The sequence below is a fragment of the Ceratotherium simum genome, chromosome 8, assembly GCF_057802395.1.
Source record: "Ceratotherium simum simum isolate JZ-2026a chromosome 8, ASM5780239v1, whole genome shotgun sequence".
Taxonomy (NCBI): Eukaryota; Metazoa; Chordata; class Mammalia; order Perissodactyla; family Rhinocerotidae; genus Ceratotherium; species Ceratotherium simum.
The window spans coordinates 62,537,531-62,561,066 of record NC_141907.1 but is presented as its reverse complement, the minus strand read 5'-3'; the positions used below and the strand labels follow the sequence as shown (position 1 = coordinate 62,561,066).

At 40.8% G+C, this 23,536-nt stretch overlaps 1 protein-coding gene across 3 annotated transcripts in view; it reads right to left on the bottom strand.

Annotated features, from left to right (window-relative positions):
• Positions 1–23,536, bottom strand: part of SEPTIN11 (septin 11) — an 86,090-nt gene that overhangs the window by 36,050 nt on the left and 26,504 nt on the right. For all 3 annotated transcript variants that reach the window (XM_014787823.2, XM_014787826.2, XM_014787827.2), the window contains one exon: positions 7,785–7,899. In XM_014787823.2, coding sequence (XP_014643309.2) covers positions 7,785–7,899 — 115 coding nt within the window. Of the gene's footprint in view, positions 1–7,784; positions 7,900–23,536 lie in introns of those variants that run through there.

Here is a 23,536-nt window from a genome sequence, read left to right as displayed (position 1 = left end):
AAGCTGTTCAAGGATCTTTGCCCTACTCTTTAACCTTTCCCATGGGGCCTCTGATACAGCTAAGGTCAAAGAATGTCCTCCTTCATCAGCTTCGTTCAGCCAGTATTTTTCCAGTGCCTATTGTATACCAAGCTCTGTGCCAAGTTCTGGGAATTCAACAATGAACTAGCCTGAAATGGTGTTCTCCTATAGCTTAGAATCTGACCTGGAACATGACTGAACACCAACCAGAGTCTAATTTATGATTATGGGAACGATATTCTAAGTGTCTGCCATAATTACATTTCTCTTATGAGCAAGACCATACTTTATTCCCTGTGACCTTGCTAGTGACCCCGGTAACTGGACCAGGGCTAGCCCCCTGACCAAAGGCACCCATTTAAGCCTGATCATTATGCTCTGAGAGAGTGCTCCATACTGGACAGCGCCCTGTCTACACAATCAGAGCTTTTCTCTTTGGGAATATAAGTGAGAGATATACAATCCGCACACAAGGCAATGGCATGAAAAAGAAAAGATGGAGAGAAGTGAATAAGCAGAAGTCATGAGGCAGCAGAGGCTGTAAGTAAACAGAAGACATGTTGTTGACAGATCATTAGCTGGGAATATAGAAGAAAGAGAGCAGACAGATACAGTAGAGTTTAGTATCAGAAATTTATTCATTAATTATACTTCAGGATTTACTATGTAACAAGCATAGGTGCTGGGGATAAAATGGTGAATACAGACAACTGGCATGGCTTGAATTCCATAATATCCCGAATGTCATCCCAGATCTCCATGAAGTCTGGCCGAGTAGTGGCTGAGACTGTTTCCTGAATATTCTTACAAAAAAGATCCATCAATCTACACTAGTCTCTGCTCCCTAACGTGATGGAGCTCAATAAGCTCATATCCATGATTCATGGCTCAACAAAATAACTTTGAGCAAAACAAAGTTACTATTTAATGGATACAGAAACAAAACCGAGTTCTCACTCTTAAGATACTTAGAATCTGGTAGGCAATTCAATACTGAAGGTTCTGGGGTCATTGTAAGTACCTGCTACATGTGTAACTTTCTCAAGAGCAGCAAACTTCTTTTCAGGATTTACCTATTTTTCAGAACATGGACAAAGGGACCACAGCAGAACCACCTTATATAGATCTCTTCATAGGGTTAAAGGGTCTCTCAATAGAAAGTGACCCATTTAACTTTCATCTCTTTCCCTAAGAACAGCAACAAAGACTTCCAGTTACAGGGCAAGAATTCTAGGTTACCTGGACAGGGCCGAAATGACCATCCCATTTTACAAGGTTGAGATTTAGTTAAGCACATATGAATCAGGAACACTATGCTTTTTTTTTAAGGTAAGGTAATTTTAATTATCATTTACATTAAGGTGGAAATTACGAACAATTAGCATTCTAGGCCCTACTTACAGCAGAGGGTTAATCAATGGGTTGGGAAAACCACTGTTCCTCTAAATTTTGGAGTGCTCTGCTTTCCATTTCTATGCTCTGTGCTTTTAAGAGCTGTAATTGGACACGCTACTCTAGCAGCAGTGTGATTCACCAAAGCAGTTCACTAAGAAATGACAGCTTTTGGAATAAAAGGAATTAGAGAACTAGGGGAGCTTTCCAATGCATTAGTTTTTGAGGCCTCTCTCTAGCCTCAGACAGCAGGGCATTTTCTAACTTTTGAGGACCCACAAGAGCAAAAAGGCTTCTTTCTAATTGAGTAAATGGAAGCCTACTAAGCATAGGTTCCAATTCCAACCAAACAACCATAACAATATTTTGAGAAAATTAATGAATAACACCAACTTTGAAGCACTTCAGAACTCCCCAGCAGAGTATCTGGCACAGAGTAGGCATTTATTAAAAGTTAATTGAAAAGAAAAATGATCATGGTGATAATTTATACTGAGATGTGCCACTTTGGTAGATTTTTCAGAGTTTGTTCTTTATTCCGTTACAAACTCATCTGCCTGAAGACTCAGGTGTTAGAGTAATTAGAGATTTACTCTTGAAGCACTATCTGTGGCTTCTGTTGTTCCTGCTCCTGCCAATGCCAGTGAACATGACACCCACATCACAGTGGGAAGCAGTCCTACCTCTTCCATTCTATTCTCAGGCTTCTGTAATCCACAAGCTTTATGTTGGACATTAAAAACAACAACAACAAAAACCCAGAATGACTGTATTATTAATTAGAAGGTTAGGTGTAGACTGAGCAAATAGTTGATCTATGATTCAGCATCTTTTACTCTGATTGCCAAGACTGGCTACTTGAATAATTATCCAAGTAACTGTGCAAGAAGGTCTGTCTGCCTCCCCTAAATATTCTAGATTTTATTCTTGGATGGAGCCAGATAATCAGAAAACTATGTCCCTAGGCTCTGTTGTTTTAACTCCTCATAGAATTGCCTTTAACAAAACATGCTTTGGCTGATACCACCAGCCTGCATGAGGGACTTGAAAGAGCAGCATGTGACACTTGGCATTCATGGATCGACTGCACTGATCAGGGGATGCTCAGGAATCTAGACTGAGATTCAATGACATCCACCATCTCTTTTCTGAAAATTTTCCAGATGAAACCATGTTTCATTTGCAGCAACTATTTTGTTTTTGCTTTATAGATACTATAAATCTGTCATTGTTAGAATTTTACCTTGTGTTTGGCACATAATATGTGCTCAGTAAATATCTCTTGAATGAATGGATTTCCCCCATGCTCTCACCACGGCTGAGAGACAAATGTATTCCTGATGGAATTAATTGCTACAGGCTGGCCTGATGGCTTGAGTTCTGACTCAATCCCTGGTTTCATTTTATTTTCTGTGGTTAATTTTACCTTTATTCATTTACTCATTGATTTCACTCTGTAAACCACTTCATATCTTTCCCTGGAAAAGCAAGATGGATGGAATAAAAATGTTTAAGATTTGATTGTAAACTTTCAAAAGTTTATGTTGACACTATAGCCTTGGCTAAAATGATCTTAAACTTATCTGTTTTCTCTTCCTCTTCTGTCATCCCCTCAAAACACTTATGGTTAAATTATTTTAAAAAATTTCTACTTTCCAAATGTATTATTAATTTACTTTGACCCTATTGAATTGATTCCTCTTCAAAAGCAGGGATGTTGCAGTATTTTATCCATCTTTGTATATGCACAAAATTGACATACTGCTGGATCAATGCTGAAGTTTCTCATAGAGCTAGTGTCATTTTGGAAAACGAATGAGAAAGATATATAAATTTAAAATTGTGAAGAAAGGCTGAATACTAATTTAGATTCTCTGGAAAAATAGAGCATGGGTAAGAAAAAGAAGTCTTTATTTAAACTACAGTGCAGCTTTGGGGGTGATTTAGTGTGTCATAAGCAAGATGGAGAATGAGGGACTAACTCCTGGGTGTTCTGGTTCCCAATTTAGCATCAAGAATTCTCTTCCTTGGGGCCGGCCCAGTGGCGTAGCGGTTAAGTGTGCGCGCTCCGTTGCAGCGGGCCGGGGTTTGGATCCCAGGCGCACACCGACGCACCGCTTGTCAAGCCATGCTGTGGCAGCGTCCCATATAAAGTGGAGGAAGATGGGCACGGATGTTAGCCCAGGGCCAGTCTTCCTCAGCAAAAAGAAGAGGATTGGCAGATGATAGCTCAGGGCTGATCTTCCTCACAAAAAAAAAAAGAATTCTCTTCCCAGTTAAGTGAACACTAATCTCCCTCTCTTTTATTACCTTTCTTTCCAGGACTCAACAGAGATGAGTTCTAATACCAGACATTTAATTCAGTGCCTCTAAAACTAGACTAAGCTCATGCCAGGATTGGTTTCTGCCCTGGTTTGTTTCCTCTGTTTGCAACCTACAGGCTCTTGCCACAAAACAAAATTATGATTCTAAGACCTTTTTGATAAACATCATCAGTTTCCTTACTAGGATCATGACTCTTTTTTTCAAATCCTCTATTCCTTTCCATATTTATCACATGAAAATAAAGTAATGATGCTCTAAACACTACACACATGCATACTGCGTAAAAATAAATACAAACGGACAGTAGGATGTCAAGGAGAAAAGAAAATATCATGGATACTCAAGTTAAATATGACACCTACTCCTCTAAGTGGCTGTCAAAATATTTTGATCAACTAGAATGCTTTTTCATAGACTCTTGCTTTAAAAATAGATGGACCATTAAGTGACAGGGAGAGTTGTTTTCTAATACAGATATTTTGCTGTAAAATATTTGTGGTAAACGGATTTGATGTGCTCTACCCTCTGAGGATAAGTATGCTGAATACTTAATGCTGACATCCCTGTCTCCCAAAGAGCTAATGCTGGCTCCAACCAAACAGCTCCAAGGGGTTATAGAGAAGACCCTGGACAGCTAGATATACTGGCATGGAAGGATAGCCAGGACTTACTGTGGAGTTAAAAAAAAAAATGTAGAAGAATATGTACAGCATGATCTCATTTGCGTAAAACCAAAACAAAAAAAGTACTTATGTAACTGTGAGGGAGTTTCTATCTGTCCAGCGTGTGTCTCTCCTACGCCCAACCTCCTTTCTGATCATGTTGTCTTTCCTATAGGGAACCTCTCATGTTTTGGGGTGGACTAACCCCATCTCCTACCCTGAGCGGGTATACGACTCAGGCCTGGTCAGTCAGAGACATCCTGTGACCATTCAGTGAGACTTGTCAGGAATGGCTTGTTCTTTCCTCTGGGAGGTGCTAAGCTGGCAACACTGCTGGAGGCCATACTACCTCTGTGAAGAAAAAGCCCGAACATGAAGCCAAGCAGGAGCAAGCAGGATCACGAACCAGAGACAGAGCCGTGAAAATATTCTTTGAATCCCTAGAGCCAGTTGTTCTTAATTACATGATTCACTATATTACCTTTTTAGTGTGTTTTGGGGTTGAGGAAGAGTCTTAACTGAGTTTAAACCGGATTTCTGCAATTACTCTGTGGAAATTTTCCTAATATAAAAACAGTCAGAGAGAGATGCAACATTGCTGGCTTTGAAGATGGAGAAAAGGGTCCAAGAGCTAAGAAATGCAGACAGCCTCTAGATGCTGGAAAAGGCAAGGAAATGGATTCTCCCCTAGAGGTTCCATGAAGGAATACAGCCCTGCGGATGCCTTGACTTTAGCCTGGTGAGACACATGTGGGACTTCTACAGAACTGTAAGATAATAAATTGGCACTGTTTCAAGCCACCAAAAATAACTTCCAAGTACAGAAAGATGTAGAAAGTTTCTGGAAGGATTCCATGGAAATTATGTGGGAAAAGAAAAGGGGTGGGGGGGTTATAATTTTTTTTTAACAAATGTATTATTTTAATTAGTTTGAAAAACTAATTTTAAACATGTTTAAGAATGGAACCAGAATCATAGGTATTATCACCCATCCAGGAGAGTCAGAATAGCAGCTGCTTTACAAATCCAACAGGGCAGCATGAATGTGGCTTGCAAGGAATTCCAACTAGCATCATAATTATGTTATTTAACACAAGGGGTCAGCCCATGAGCCAACACATCGCACTGCACACCACACACCCTGTCAAACCAGGTCCTTCCAGCAAGCCCAATCTCTCGGAAGGCTCTACCCGACTTGCAGAGGCTGGCACATCATAACTCTCACGCGTATTCTTGAAGCTAATTTCAGAGACAGGGCTGGGGGAAGCAGGGAAGAGAAACCAGAATAGTAATTGGCCTACAATTTAGCAATAGAAAATCAACAAATTGCCAACAAATTGCTATGCTAATGAAGAATTGCCCTGCTCTGTAATGAGCATTTATGTAAGAGAAAAGACAACTCATTTATGCCACTTGGTAGAACTAGCTGCCATTCAGGAGGTCCCCTGCTGAATTTTAAATGGCTTCATGTAGGGAAAAGGGAAAAGCATGAGAGCTGGCTGCTTAGGGCAAGTTTCTCTCCAGTCATTTTCTTACCCAGTGCTTAAGACATAATGCCAGAGAGCAAGCTGGTCTAGTGTGGAGTCAGCTGTGGCTCTCTACTAATGAACGCCCAGTGCAGAGGCTACATTCAATATGTTCCTCAAAAAGTTTTTCAAAAAGGAAAATATCCAGGGGCTGGCCCAGTGGTGTAGTGGTTAAATTTGCACACTCTGCTTCGGCAGCCCGGGGTTCACAGGTTCAGATCCTGGGCAGGGACCTACACACTGCTCATCAAGTCATGCTGTGGCAGCGTCCCACATACAAAATAGAGGAAGACTGCCTTGGATATTAGCTCAGGGACAGTCTCCCTCAAGCAAAAGAGGAAGATTGGCAAGGGACTTAGCCCAGGGCCAATCTTCCTCAACAAAAAAAAAAAAAAAAGGAAAAGGAAAAGGAAAATATCTGCCTCTCCACCCAATAACTAACAAATTAAAAAATAGTGCTTCTTGGGGCCAGCTCAGTGGCATAGTGGTTAAGTGCACACACTCTGCTGCAGCGGCCCGGGGTTTGGATCCCCGGCGCGCACCGATGTACTGCTTGTCAAGCCATGCTGTGGCAGCGTCCCATATAAAGTAGAGGAAGATGGGCACGGATGTTAGCCCAGGGCCAGTCTTCCTCAGCAAAAAGAGGAGGATTGGCGACAGATGTTAGCTCAGGGCTAATCTTCCTCACCAAAAAAAAAAAAAAAAAATAGTGGTTCTTACATTAAACACACACCTTTTCTAAATTCACTTTATTTTACTTGGAAAAGAGAATTAAGTCTGGTACATTCTGCCAAGCTTAGGGGAAGGATAGTCCACTTGGGTATGTATAGAATTCCTTTTGGTCTGTCTCAGAAGTATATGCCCGGAGGATAATGGCAACAAAACAATGCAGCCCAACCACTTCACTGCTGCATAGCCAGGTCACTCATCAGGAGTGACAGGGAGGGTGAAGGAAAGGCCATTATCCATAACGTTCCAGGGACATTTCTGCTTCAAACCAACAGAAGATTTATATTTCTATTTTCCTCTTTTTTTCCCACCTCCTTTTCTGCTTTCCTCCCCTTAATTTAAAAAGGATACGGCTAGAGAGAAGCAGAAAAATATCAAGGTCAGAGGCCTAGGCTAACGTATAACATCGAAAGGATACAAATAAAACATACCGAGGATGCAGATAAATCAGATCTCTTTGGCCTTTTCCATTTATCTACCAGGAATACACTGAGGTCAATTTTAGATTCCAATTTAAGGACAAAGGTTTAATTTGATAATTCAGGCAGAAAATTTATTTCAAATATAAAACAGAATTTTAAATTGCATTTTGCTCTAAAAGCAAAAATTTTAAACATTATAAGTTTATTAAAGTAGAGTAATTTCAGGTAATTTTAGGTAGCATATCTTGAAAAAGACTTTAATGGAGGTTACCAACGCACTGTAGTCAGAGGCTCTGGAAACAAATTCTTAAAATGCGTTTGAATGATCTTACTAATGTGTGTACATCTCAGTTCCTTCTTTCAACTTCCTGTAGTCTAGTTAGGGTCTATGTCCCTCCTCTCACCAAAAATTAAAATAAGTGTTTTAATAACAGTATTAAACTGACCACTTGCTTGACTATGTGACACAATTAAAAATAACAGTTTGAGTAACATCACAAAGCTTACAAAACATTTACCCAAATACAAGTCTCAATCTTTGTAACTGTGTGACAGTATAGAGTGGGTATTATTGCCCTGCTTTACTCACGAAAAAAAGAGTAAAAATATCATTCCCCTTATTTCCCTGAAATGTGCCCCTCTGACAGTCACCTGCCAACACCTCAGGGTCAGACTCCTTGCTCGGCAGCAAGTGATAAGTCACTTACCAACACACAGGATGTTGAAACAGAATCCTTGAGAAGTAGACTTGTTGACCAGCTGGTCAGGGAGACTGTCAAATCCAACATGGCCAGAAAGGGACAAGTTTCGAAGCTCTTCGTTCTGGAATTTCAGAGGGGAAATGTTTGAGAATCCAGGAACTATGTCACCTGGGTACCACACGTTACAGACATTGCCCTCTCCTTCCTCTCTTCCTGATATGCACAGAAAAAGGAGATTCCCTCTGTACCCATGGCCTCCCTTGGCTTCTACACAACTGAAAGTACTCAACAACTCCAAAGCCATGGTCTTTCCACAAAATCACCTTGACTTCTCAAGACCATCTCCCAAGGTATCTCATTCCCCGGTACAAGTGTACTGATCCAGGGAAAATTGAGCTTCCAGAGGTGGTGATTTCAGACATGCATTAAGCGACATAAAAAACTCCAACAATTTTGATAGCTTCCAGCACTCAAGAAAAACTTTCAACCCAGAGTAAAAAATAAGTAACACTCTTCCAGATACATGAAAAAGTTTTGAGAAGCTCACAGTGGAAGATACATATTTGATACAATTATGGAAATTCTGTAACCACCATAAATGCAACATATTTAAAACTATTCAGCACATGAATTGCTCCCATCTCCTCCATTAGCTGTACTGCTTCTTGGGGCTTCTCTGCTCTCCCCTACACAGCTCCTAGCACAGGCTCTGCACTCACTGGGCCTTCTCCGAGTTTACTGAAGGAGACTGAGGTAAAGTGATTATCACATCTTTAAAAAGTTGGGTGATTTATGCTGTTTTATAAGATGGTGCTGCACGACTTTGAACACATCCCATGAGTGTTGGAGGTAATCTGTGAAACCTTTCTTTCCCAGGAAAACAGAGGTTAGCTATATAGTCTTTTAATGACAATACCACAGCTATCGTTTGGGATTCCAGAAACGAGATACTGAAAGCCTTTTTGAAAACAAGACTCCTGGTATTCTGGCTGTGTTGACAATGAAATTTATATTCAAAATACTCAAGTTTGGTGAAAAAAATTTCCATTTTTTAATAAAAAAGAAAAAGCTTTGCACAGGATCACTTAGTCAATATTTTTTAAAAAGACTGGTTTTCATTATCCTCCTATTTGGGTTACATCATGATGAGAGTTTTTTCTTTTAATAATCAAGGACTGAGACTCCATTTCCAAATTGCTATGCTATGGTCACTATATAGGCAGAGAAATGTGACTCCCTAAATGTAGAGATTTTAATGGAATGCTTTATGAACAATATAATGTCTGAGGTCCTTGCCAGCTCTAAAATTCTGATTCTGTGAAATAAAACTAAAAACCACCACACTGCTTGAATACTATGGTGGCAGCTGCAGGTTTGAGGTCAATGGGACAGAGAACAGATGCCTCGTCTATGAATAACTTCCTTGAAACCTGCCAATAGTGAATTTGAGACTCAAGAGTAGGCACTTATCCTTGAACAGAATGGCATGGTCGACAGCTCATCAAACAGCCTCGGGGGCGGACCCCAGTGGGCAGCAGTCCTGGTAGCTGGCCAGGCCTCCCAACACCAACACACAGCCCTAATTCTACTACCTGCCCCTTCCTCTTCAGATACCTCAAAGCTTCAGACAACAGGTACTTTTAGGGTATTTTACCACATCCGTCAAGACTTGGGGGAAGAGAATCTGAAATGAGTTTGGGTTATATTTAGAACTCTTTCTATCACAGCTGTGCGGTGGCTGTTGTGTATCAGGCTAGGAGAAGCCATCACAGCAGCCGGCATTTCAGCCGCATCCCTGACTTCAACAGTCAGTGAAAGGCATGAAAGGAGACAAAGCAAGGAAGAACCATCATCCTACATTCCCTCTCCTCTCTGCCACAATAATTCTTTTAATTTCCGGTGGGGAGGGAAGAGTGGTTTATTGCTCTGGACTCTGGATTGTTGGATTTTTAGATTCAGATAGCCACCCATGAGCCAATCCTGGGAAAGAAGCAGAGTTAGTAATTATAGCTCTCATCCCAGAACCCAGTGCTCAGCATCTCATATTCTCACCATTTCCAAAACACGAGAAACCACCCACACACCCACTGAGTATTTTTATACCCACCGAAAACCACATACAAAATGAAGGGTTATAAAAACAGTGTGGTCTTGAAATTTTTTAAATTTAAATTTATGTCTTCAGAGTCTCTTCTAACTTTGTAATATAAAATATGTAAATTTTTAATGCCATTTTTAAATTCAATAATTTGAGCCTAATTCTCTCCCTAGTATTAAAGGGATCTTGCGAGTTATTGCCCATCACTATGTGATGGGGAAAAGGGAAATAAGAAGTTCTTCCTTTGGTTCATGAAAAGGCTTAGAAACTGGACAGCACTGAAGGAAATGAGATGAGAGCTCTGACTCACACATAGCAGCTTAACTGAATTCCTACCCTCCAGCATTTTATGGTACCATGTTTACCACTTCATGCCTTAGCTATCTCTATCCAAAGAAAGTGGGGTTTCTTTTGAGTCTACAAGGCCTGGTCTGAGGGAATCTCATATATTCTCAAGTCTTTACCACTATCACATATCTGGAAATGACTCTCAGAATTTTATCTGTAATACTGAACACTTTGCCTACATTCCAGTTCTGAATTTCTATCCAAGAGGCAGTTCTCTTGGGTTGTCCCATCTGTACCTCAAACCGAGGTTCACAAAACTGAAATCATATTCCTCTATCCCAAACCCACCCCTACTCCAGAGTTCCCTATTTCTTTTTCTTTTTTTCCTTTACACTGAGGAAGATTGGCCCTGAGCTAACATCTGTGCCAATCTTTCTCTATTTTGTATGTGGGTTGCCACCACACCATGGCTGATGAGTGGTGCAGGTCTGTGGCCAGGGAACTGAACCTAGGCCACCGAAGTGGAGCACGCTCAACTTAAACCACTATGCCAGCCCCAGAGTTTCCTATTTCTATTAAGGGCACTTAACTATGCTTGAGACCCACCTACCCTCTGCATCAATTTCAAAGGGTTATCAATGTCACATCCTCCTCTTCTTTATTCCTACTAATTCAATAGCCTTCCAACTGGTCTCCTTACCTCAATCCCACTCTCTAATCCTTCCTCTCTCCACTTTGCTGTCAAACGGATTTCGGTACTCACAGGCCCTCAATCCAGACTCCTTGGCCTGCCATCTCACTGCCTCCAGGGGCTAAACCCAAATCTCTATTCTCCTCGAATCTCCCACTTCTTCCCAGGGAGTACCTTATGCTGCAGTTAAACTGAATTCCTCACTGTTCCTGGGATAACCCCAGGTTTCTCCCCAACAGAGTTTACTCATACTATTTCCTCTATCTGGACTGTAGCCAATGTTTACATATCCACACCTTCCAGATCCCAATGAAATTTTATCTCCTTCATCGTCTTGATTATGAAATCTCAGGGAGAATTTCTATAAATGTTCTCCTCAAGCATAAAAGGAAAATAATGATTGGATCAAGGTAGGTCAAGCTATTTGGTATTCCATGATCATCATCATAACAGCTAACATTTATTGACCATTTCCAATGTTCCAGAAAAGCCCTAAACATGAATGAACTAGTTTATCTTAACAATTCTATGCAGTATTATTACTCAATCTCAGCTTACAGATAAGAAAGCAGAGGCACAGAAGTTTAGTAACTTGCCCAAGGTCACACACAGCTAGTAAGTCGAGGAGCTGAAATGTTAACACAGGAAGTCAGGTTCCAGAGTCCAGAGTCCTCACACTTAGTCACTGCCATCTCATGATGACGTAAGTTCCCAGGTGGCCCCAGACAATACAATGATTTTTTAGCTGCTATAAAAATCCAATATAGTAAAATAGAAAAAAATATATTCTCTAAACTCATAATTCTTTGGCAACCATAAGAAGTGGAAGTCAACAATTAGAATCGGAAAAGTAGCTCTGAGTATATTTTCACTGGTCCTGGCAATGCCAACACCAGACTGTGATTTTTGCAGTGACGGCACATGAAGCTAATGACATCAGGCTTAGTTTTGACCATTTTTTATTTTATTTTACTTATTTATTTATTTTGTGAGGAAGATCAGCCCTGAGCTAACATCTGTTGCCAATCCTCCTCTTTTTGCTGAGGAAGACTGGCCCTGGGCTAACATCGGTGCCCATCTTCCTCTACTTTATGTGGGATGCCGCCACAGCATAGCTTGGTGCATCGGTGTGCGCCCGGGATCTGAATCTGTGAACCCACAGGCTGCTGGAGCAGAGCATGCGCACTTAACCACTATGCCACCAGGCCAGCCCCTTAGTTTTGACCATTTTTGAGATGAAAGTGCCAACATGGAGCCACTAAGTAAGTAACTATAAGACCTTAATGATTCAGTCCTCCATTTCCTAATCTATCAGGGAGGGTTTATACTTGGATGATTTCTATGCCCACTCCATCTTGAAATGGCTTATGACTAAATTCCATGGCATAAAATAAAATAACCAGTCTTTAACATGATAATCTCATTTTCTCTCTTCAGAACATCTCCACATGGATACAATTATTTATTTGGTCATTCAAAAATACTCACTGCTCAAAGCACCAAGAGAGCAAAAGTACATTATTTTTGTTACTCATTGATAAACACTCTTCTTGCCCTTAAGAGGTTTGTGGTGTAGCAGTAGAGACAGGACATAATTAAACCTAATACTACGAAGGATAAAAGTGATATATACCATGACTTTAACTACGGGATGACAGAGGCAGGAAAAGTAGCTTCTGACTAGGGAAATTCACGGGGACACCTTTCAGAAAGGCTGGAGCTCCCCAAATCTACCAGGCAAACAAAAGTTCAGCTTCTAGAAGCCTTCTAGATAAATGCCATTTATGCCCAAACAGACACTTTATTATGAAGGTATACTACTCTGAAGTTTATAATTAACAAGTTTTTTAGAAGCTGCATAGCTCACTTCATTATTGAAATAATTATAAAACAAATTATATGAGAATGTGTGCCAACACCTACATTCTGAGCACTGCTTTAAAATATGTTCCACAATTCCAAATCTTTCTTAACCAGAAGCAGGATGGCGAAAGTCTTGGAGTCACACAGCCATGGGTTTGAACTCCAGCTTTGCTTCCTACTGGCTTTAGTCTCTCTTTGTCCATCAATAAACATGGAGCAGTTGGCAGGATGGTTGGGAGGAGTTAAGGAAATGGTATGTATGAGAGTGCCTAGCATTTAATAGGTCCTCAGAAAACCTGGGTTTCCTTTCTCTAAATTAGGTGAGAGGAAGAGAAAACTGTAATTTTAAAATCTGAAATAAATCAGGAGCTCTCCTATTGCAAACAGCCATGCCAGGAGAAGCTGCTGATCAGCAAAGTTCTCAAACTAACCAAGAAAGAAAAATCACAAAGGAAACAACAGAGCGAACAAAAAGAAAGTGGAAGGGAGAATGAGGATAATAGAATGAAGAAAATCCACCCTAAACAGGAAACACATTTACAAATCTGGGGGGGAAAGCTGGAGAGTCACATTCCTGATTGCAGGCATCAACATCCTCCAGAGCTGGAAACCATTCTGGATTCCCCATTTTCACTTTTCCTTCTATTTTAATCCAGCCCAGAGCCTCTTGAAATTAACAAACGGGATGTGCCCAGATGGATTCTAGTCACCATACTCAAAGTGAAGTGATATCCCCTTTCATTACCCTTAAAACTGAAGGCTTCGGTAGATGTGGTTAGGTAATCTGTAGCTGCTGATTCTTATCAGCCAGCAGAAGCAAGTGAGAATGTTACCAAGGTGATGTATGTTTTAATGTATTTTGAAAACAATTAGACTTAACTTTTACCCTTAAAAATAGATATTATAATTTAAGTTTAGAAAAATTTTACCCCTTTAAAATTTAAACTACTTTTTTAATTTAGGAGATAACTTCTTATATGCATTCATTTAGAGAGCTGGAGATTTTCATTGACAAGAAGTGGTGATTACATTCTTCTCAAGTCCTCGTTTTATGGATAATAAATTATATGGATCCAAGTACTTAATCCCTAGACTGATGTTTCCTCATCTGTAAAAATTTAACCAAAGGACCTCTAGGCAAAGTCTTTGGTTCTAATGTTAATTCTAAGGTTTCTTGAATCTGGAAATCAGAGATGCGTACATCCAAATTTGTCATTTTGCTTGAGAAAAGCCAAAACAGGGCAAAAAAATTCCTGGTAGTATGTTTTCTCTTGCCAGATCAAGATGGCTCAATTTTTAAATGACCTTTGACAGAGAGTTTCTATCAGTTATTCTGGGAAAATCCAAACCTAACAAAAATCTGTGTGCATACCTCTGTGTTTTCCATCTGAACTTTTCTTTTTTGCTTGTTTAACAATAATAATTATGACTTAGTTAAAAAAACAAAGTTTTGAACCTACCCTCTACAACTGCCCTGCTTAAAAACAAGTTTTTTCCTTTAGCTCTATCTGCAGACTTCCACACGATTTTTGAAAAGTGGATTTATAGCCTCAAACAAAATGTAGGAAATAACTCTTCTGTGCAAGTTAATCATCTGTCTTCAAGAAGAAAAATAAATCTTTATTCATGCTTTCACTCATTCAATAAATATTTATTGAGTACCAACATGTGCTGGATACAGTGCCAAATGCTAAGGAGATGATGATGAGAAAACAAAGCATCCCTAATTCATGGAGCATACAGTCCAGTGGGCCACACAGGTATTAATCAAACAGTCACAAATGTATAATTATAAGCTATCCAAAGTACAAGATGCTACGCAACCTTATAACTCCTGTGATTAACTAGTCGCTCTTGTAGTGAATCCACCAGCCCACAGTAGGTAAAACATGTATTAGTCTGCAGCGTTGTTGGATATTAATTTAGTAGGTAGCTCCTATGTACAGGTGATATGCAGGTTTTATACATTCAGATGAAAACAAAGAGTCTTTCTGACCACCATGCCTGATGGGAGGAGGTAGAAATAATTAAGACTAAACTCGTAAGAAAAGGAATGTCCAATTTTAAACGGAGCTGAGATGAAACTATAGGGCACACTCTGCTCTCTGTCATTTCCTCATAAAGAAGATGCCCCCGTGGAGAAGAGAATGGGTATGTATGCCCTCTTCATCTTAGGTCGTGTCCTTTTTTGAGGTCCTGTTTCAGTAGTACAGATGCTGAAGACAAAGAGAAGAACATGTTCTTTCTCACATGAAATCCTTCACTGACCACTGGCCACTTCCCAGTATTTGGAGAAATTCTGGCCTCACAAACTGTCCAAGAAGTAAGTTTTACCTAAGTGCCAGAGTGATTATTTTTGTAAATACATACTCTTATCTAACTATATTCTAGAGAGTATTGAACTGGTTTCATACTCTCTTTTAAAAAAAGGAAAGTTTGTGGGAAGATGGGAAACGCCCTTAGTTCCCATGCAAAAGGGAAAACACTGGAATGCAAAGTATCGACCCAAACCACAACTCTGAAGCCTGCATTGGGATGTTTTCAAGGCTAGGCATTGCTGGGGTAATTTTCATAATATAAAATGTCTGAGGCATCGCATTACCAATGAGGATTGCATTCTTTAAGAATGACTTGAACAACATTTGCTACTCTGCTTGTCATCTATACCATGAAATCCCAAGGTTGGAGCCAAGAAAACCCCCAAGGAAATTGTCTCACACAAGCAGCAGAATAGAAAGAGCCAGGAAGAAGAGGTGAACAGTTAAGAGGAAAACCATATGAGGAAAGAACTTGAGTGCAGCCCAGTGAAAAAAGCTGGGACGGAGAAGGAGCATCCAGGGGTGAGCCCCCAAGTCACAAAGCCAGAGACATCAGCTCTGACTGCCAAACCCAGGGAACCACCCTTGAAAACAACACAAAACGACCAGAAAAGATCTTGATTAATACTAAGTAACTGCCCCAATTTCAAGTGCCATCTCTAAGTAACTCTCCAAAAGACTCCAGGCAGAGGAACAAATTTTGCTTTTCCAGATCCTTGCAAAAATAATGTGGTGTAAGGGTTTTCTTTGGTGATGGTAGGATTATAGGGAAATTTTACTTTCTAATTGTTAAGTTTCTGTAATATTTGAATTATTACCAACAAAAACACCTTCACACTTCTATAATAGAAAATAAATAAAAGATTTTAAAAATCAGGGAAGGCTAATAACAGTAACAATAAATAATAAATAAATAATAAAAATCTTTTTAAAGGAGGTAAACCTGCCATTTTGATTGCAGCTAATAGGTGGATGATAGGATAAAATATATGAGTACTTATTTTTTCTAATAACAGAACCAAGTCACATAGAAAGCGATGAGAGTTAGCAAAAAAGCAGAAGAGTGCAGTGGAACGTGCTGGAAACCAGAGGACTCAGGGCTAGTCTGCTATTGTTTAGCTGTGTGAACTAGGGGAAGTCATTTAACTTCTCAGCCTGTTTTGTCAGCTTTAAAATACACTATCTCACAGGACCGTTGCAGGAATTAATTAACATAATTCTCTATCCTCTGCTCATTTGACACACTTTTCTTGGATGAGCTCATCCTTGCCCATGACTTTAGTGACCAACCATAGGCTAACAACTCCCTAGTCACAACCCACAGCCCCTCCTCCTCCTGGGCATCCATGGCACAGGCATTTCTTAGCCAACATCTCCTAAGTGGAACTCATCCTACCCCCCATTCTCCATTCAAATCTGTTCTTCCTCCCCTTCTGTTATGCCAAATGGCAACAACATCTACTTCAAGGTATCAGAGAGGCCCCTAGAATAATATGAATTAGCATGCATATTGCTAACCCTGATAAAGGGTTAAGTCTGCATAAACTTATAGGGTTCCACCCTCTTGCAGAAGAAAAACTCCACTGTTTAATCATCTTAAACCACCCACTATCCTCTGAATTGAACAGTGAAGACTTCTTGAAGCCACCCATACCAGGTTAGCTTTTCTCCTCTGCGTCCAGATGTAATAACCACCCACCACACCTTTTTTGGCTGAACCTTTCCCATGAGCCCTCTTAACTGACATAAGTGCATCCAGTCTACCAGTGGATTTCTTTTCCTGAGCCTGGAAACCCACGACTTGAATATTCCTCTTTTGCTAACACTACCCCCGTTAGACTTCACCAAAATTTGTCTCCAGTGTGATGTTTCACAGAAATCATATTTTCCAATCTCCTCACTCTTAGATAAGGAGATGGGTACAGTGGCTGCCTGGCTTTCCCTATGCACAGTGAAGGCAGAAAGAGACAGAGCCACAGTGGACACCCAATGCCCTGGTGCCTGGTCCCCCCTTCTCTCGGTTACACTTGGGCCGGCTTCAAGGATAAAAATTCATATTGATGGGTGAGTGAAGCCTAATATTAGCCAAAAGCCTGAAAACACAGCGCTGCTTCATTTCTTCTACCCAAGCCTCCAGCTCCATTCTGTCTTCTCTACATCCTACCTGCACATAACACAGTAACTGTCCACACTTCCTCCAAGTCTGGACGGTTTGTCTGTGAGTAGAATCCCACCTTTGTCCCATCAGATATTAGATTTCTCATATAACAATTAGGAAAAATACTGTTTAAAAGCAGTCCCCAGAAATGGGTATCTGAAATGAACAGAGCCCCAGCTGCTGCTCACAACCCAGGATCCTGGGGAGGCAGGGTGGGGGGTGGGGGTGGTGTTGGGTTATTAGTAAAACAGCCTTTCAGCAAATAACCACAAAGTGAGACAATCTAAAAACTGTAAAAAGCGGGAGCACTTTTTTCTTACAGACAGAATGCTTTCCTCAAAGTCTGTGTAAACTCTAAGAGGTTAAATCTAACTGGATGCCAAGAACTAACAACAACAAAACAGACATTTTCTTAAGTTTCCAAAGACCAGTCTTTCTATTTGAGTCAAAGTGACTAAAGCCTGTAACAGCCTAACGTTACAAAGTGCTGATCAGCAGAAAGTCTCATGTTTGGGAATGACAAGGCCCACATGTGCATTCCAGGGACTCTTACAAATTTTGCAGTACTCAGAGGAAGCCAGGGGTGGGAGGGAAGCAATGTGACAAATAGGCAAGAAGTATTTATAAAGGCACAATCCTATTAAAAACAGATGCTCCAGCTGCTCTCTCACACCACTCGACATCACAGAGATGAGAAGCCCTTCCCAGGGCTAGCCACCTAGGAAAGGTAATGAGAAAACCATGGAGGAGGGTCACGAATCATTTCAAAACCCTCTGGCTTTCCAGTGAGATCCCAAATAATCCGACTCCATTTCAAACATATCACCTATCTTGCAGAGGAGAAAAACCACCCAAAGGTCTCACAGTTGCTCATTTGGGTCATTTTTGTTCCTTCTGCCCTGTCTTTACGGTGTGGTATATCTTTCAGACAAGCTTTTCAAAACAGTGATGAATAGGAGGTCAAAGATAATTAAGGGCCCATATCAGTTGAAAGTTTTTTTCCTCAACTTTTTATGTACAGTTCTACACCTCATATTCACACATCAACTCCTCAGTGCTTCCTACCTGAGAAATATTGTGGCTCAGTTCATGTATTTCTATTCACTGAATGCATTAATCAGCAAATAATGAAATATGGAGGGGACACTTCCTTCCCTGTGCCACCATTTCTATCACCGGACATAAATTAGCCACTTCCTTTTTGAAAGATATCATTTATTTCTGTCCCTTTCTGAAAATGGATGGGGCTTTCAGTTATGGTAATGACCACATAATGGTAGTCTCTGAGAAAGAAGAAAAAATCCAAACCAGCTCGAAGGCAGTCATAAACAAAAGCAACACAGATGTTTCAGTCACAACTTGGCTACTTTTTCCTCCCAAGGCATATTCAGTTCCTAAGCCAGGCTGATCCAGAACTATGTTGAGTGCAGCCATACATTTCTAGCACCTGAAAATTCAGAGACTATATGAAAAATGACCAAAGCCATGGTAAACACATTCTCAGGAAATAAACATACAAATTAAAATTTGACATCACTCTGAAAATATTACTAAACAATCCTAGCCAAAACTCTCAAGCCTTCCTAAGAGTTCCACTACATCCTAATCTCAGCCCTGGATGAAACACTATAAGGGTGGAATAGAGGTCGTTTACATAAGTTTGGGGCATGTCTTAGTTTTCTATTGCCATGTAAGAAATTACCACAAACTTGGTGGCTTGAAACAACACCTATTTATCAGCTCTTGGTTCTACAGGTCAGAAGTCTGGGTACGGCATGCCTGGGTTCTCCACTCAGGATATCACAAGGCTGAAATCAAGGTGCTGGCCAGGCTAAGTTCTCATCTGGAAGCTCTGGGGGAAAATTCCACTTTCAAACTCATTTAGGTTGTTGACAGAATTCAAAGCCTTGCTGCTGTAGGACTGAGGTCCTCCTCTCCTGGCTGGCTACCGGCCAGGGGCTGCGCTCAGCTCCAAAATGTCACCCACAATTACTAGCCATATAGCCACCTCATCTTCAAAGCCAGCAACAGAGATTCCCTCATGTCCCTCTCACATCTCAAATCTCCTTCTTCGGGAAGAGTTCTGTCCCTTTTAAAGGACTGATTGGGTCAGGTCCACCCAAGATAATCTGCATATCTTAAAGTCAACTGTGCCCTAACATAACCTAACCGTAGGGGTGACTATCCCATCATACTCACAGGTTCTGGGGGTGATACTGGGCCTGGACACCAGGCGGCTAGGATCTTGGGGCCCTCTTAGGATTCTGCCCACTACAGTGTGCATTATAATATTCCTGTATTCTCCTGCGTAACTTTAGGACTGGATATGATAGTAAATATTAGCATTTCTCTAACTTAAATCACAACTACGTCAGCAGGTGAAAAAAAGACAGAAATTAGTAAAAGCATAGTAAACTAGATCTCTCTCAGTTTACCAAGATATTTCCACCCTCTTTTACACCAAATTTGATAAGGCAGCTAACCACTAACTAGCTAGAGTCATTTTGCCATTGGAGGAAGTCTTCCAATAAGAAAGTAAATTTTGCAAATATTTAGGTACCTACTATGTACCAAGAATTCTAAGAAATGCAAAAGGTTCTTAAGGGACTCAAGCTTTATTAGGGAGAAAAGTCACTGAGATAAAACAGAAGACAACTGCAAAATGTTTGAGGATGAAACACAGCACAAAGGTTATCAAGGTCAGACAATGGAGACTGACATAGGCCATAGCAAAAAACTAAGACTTTCGTAGGGGGGTCAGATCTGATCTAAGTCATGATAAGGTGAAATAAGATGTGGACAGTTGCAGAGGAGGAATGGAGATGGGAGGAGAGAAGGAAGTAGAGTCTGTCAAGGGAGGCAGCAGGAAAAGAAAGAGGTCCTAGGGGCATGGAAGTCAATGAACTGGAAAAACTGAAGAATAATTAAGAGTAGAGGATACAAGACTTTAAAACTGGTTCACACTTCAGTTTACTAGAAACATTCCTTAAAGTGAAGCATTATGAAAACACATATAAGCAAGATCTAACTGAACACTTACATTCCCAGGCTCTGTCACTGGGTATTCAAGTGTTAAGTGGGAACAATCATTGAGCAGTCACACCATGAAAGATTTTTCTGTTTCCTACTACCCAGTGCACTTAGGAATGTATCTTCCCACCAGAGCAGCAGACCAGGAGATCTTGGATATAGAATTGCCTTCTAGCCAAGGTTTGAACCCAGATTACCAGCCTGGGCAACCATCCAAATGGTAAGGTATTTGATGCAAACTTCCTTCAGAGCATTTAAAAAAAAAATGCACATCTTGCAGAGAACCTAATAAATTGACTCCATTAGTTATGGCTATAATTTCTGCCATTCTAATCAAGCTAAAGCTTTCTTATTTCTTCCTTACTCTGTTCTCCTTCTCAAAAACGTAACCAATTAGTAACCCCTAAAAATAAATAAATATTCCCACTAGCAGAACAACTATCTGCCTTACAGAAGCTAACTGCGCATCATAGAAGCATCCATCTAGTTGTAAGAAAAAGTTGGTGTACGGGTTTTCTCATACGTATTGGTGTGTTTAGGAAAGCAGAGCCAAGAGGCTATATTACAATTTTCCTCTACTCACAAATGTTTCCTATTGATGGATGATTTTAGATGCTGGCTTTCTTGTCTCCATCAGCTAATGCAAAACAAACCTTCTTTTCACATGCTGCCACAGAAGAATGTTCCCACAGTCCCCTCCATTGTCTCTTAAAGAGGAATTTTCATTATCATTATTAGCATGGTATTTCTGAATAACCAAGTAGCACCCAAGTAGGACACTGGGAAACCTCTACTACATACAACGATCTGTTATAAAATCCCATCAGCTCTCAAAAATAGATGCTAGAATACGTGCAAACAGCAGAAGTTACATTTTCATGCATGCTGCTCTCATAAAGCACAAAAGGGTTGGGTTAGCCGCCCAGACTTCTCACTAAGACGGGGTCCAGTTCCACCGCAATGCTCCTAGATTAACAGATTAAGAGTCATGGGATATGTGAAATGAGGATATGTTCCTGACAGTCTTTGATAGCATGATTACAGGGAAGCATTAAGCTGAAATCGAAACTTGAAAGATCATAGCTTGGCATGAGATCCTTGCTGTAATTCATACATTCTGCAGGAAGGAGAAACTGAGAAAGTTTAATGAGACCCAAGGTGAAAGAAAGAACAGAATTAGCAAAAGTCTTAGGCACTGATCCAAGTAGCTGCCATTAAACTCTTCCAAAGCCTAATGGTTCATTAGAATAATGATTATTCACGTAGTGAAAATGAAAGGCAGGGAAGAGGAAATAAGTGATACTTACACTGGCAAAAACAAGAAGAGCAACTTTGGCCATTTGGATTTGAGAAAAATCCAAGCCTCAAATCCCTCCCACATAAAGAGGGTCGGACCCTCTCTCTTACTGTAATCATGGCTACACAGAGTTAAACCCCTTTTGCCACAACTGCACCAACTGGACAGACTTTGGTTGGTGATTACCGGGCGTGGGTTTTGTGCACTGTAGCAGCTGCAACCGCCAATGTAAGGAAATGGGCTTGGCAGCTGTCCCCCAGGATTCCTGCTCAGCGCAACTTCCTACCCACTCTTTAGCCCAGATATTAATAATCCAGAAGACAGTGTGACAGCCACAAGCCATCTGGCTGCTCGCATGCACAAACACTCAAGGAACAATTGCTATAAAACCAGGTATATTTGGACAGAGAAATTAGTGAAGCTTCCGTCCTCATGGCGAGTAGAGCATTAATAAATGTACCTCGTATTTCAGCTCATATTCTGAGATCAAGACAGAAAAGCAGATTGATATTCTTTGAAAGTATCAATTCAAAGCTGCCTGGAGTACCTGAATAATGAAAGTTAAAATATTCAGAGTAGGGAAAAGAGGGAAGAGGCTCGATCACTTTTTTAGCTAGACAACTAAAAGAAGGGCTCTAACATTTCCCTTAATCAATCAACCAGAAGGCAATCACTGAACATTTACGTAAAGACCACAACGCTAAGTGCGGTTTAGCAAAAACGAACAAGATACACCAAGGCTGCCATGCTTGGTCTACCCTTCAAGGTTCTTAATACTTTCCTCCTTCCACCACAACCGTCTCATAAATAATACTTTACTGGGCACTTTCGTGCCAAGCACCATACCTGGACCTTTAAAAAGTCTTCCCATTTAATCCTCATAACCCTGTGAAGTAGATATTATTGGCTCCATTTTATAGATGAGGAAACCAAAGCTCCATTAAATGGCACAGCCAGCATTCAAACCAGTTTTGCGAGATTCCAAGTCTACCGCCACCCATACCTTAAGCTGGACAACTGACTCTTTTCAAAGCACACCCTCCTCTGCACAGAGAATGCCTTCAGCCTCCACTCCACCTGTCACATGCTACTCATCCTTCGAATTCCAGGCAAAATGCCACCTTCGTCATTAAGCCTTCCCTGGTTCCTAGATTTAGACACCATTGTTCTCTATCTTACAAACGTTCACTGTATTTGGGCCACGCGTCACATCCTGCACCTAGCAGTACACTTAGCTTTCCACTGGTCAGGCCCCGAGAAGAATGTAAATTTTTTGACGACAGGAACCCTGTCTTATTCATCTTACTTTACACTTTACTTACCACAATGTCACATGTAGCCATTGCTGTATGTTTAGGATGAATGAATACAGAGACTCAGTTCTCACCGAGTTCACAGCCTTCCCCCACCTCCCCCAACAAAAAACTGCCATACAGGAGGGAGCATTCACTATGGGCTAAAATGCCCAAGGTGTGTTTGATACAGGAGGTGAGGTTCGGAGGGCCTTCGGAAAATGGAGAAGACAGAAACGTTACTGCTCTAGCCACATGCTTCGGTATGGTCCCTTCCCAACACTCAGCGGCGACCAACTGTGCCCGGTTAGAGGTCTAACACCAGAGGGGGAGGCCATTTGCTCTTGGAAAATAATTATTCTGCTGAAGTTAAAGTTAAAACTTATAAATCTGTCTGTCTGTCTGTCTGCCCATCTGTCTGTCTATCTATCTATCTATGCCAGGCTGAGTAATTTACATTGATCTCACTTCTCTCTCCCAATCCCCTCTGAGCTACGCACTATCATTATCCCCATTTTATGGTTGAGACAACTGAAGCTCAAGGACTGAGCCGCTCAGGGTCATGCGGCAAGTAAGCTGTGGTTCAAAGCCAGCAGGCTGCCTCCAAAGCCCCTGCCACTACATTAGTAAGGCAAGAAAGCCTAGAAAAGCTACTTCTGGTCAACATTTTATAAACCACACAGTGATATGTGTGTGCTGGCCATCAGGGGATTTCCAGTCTCA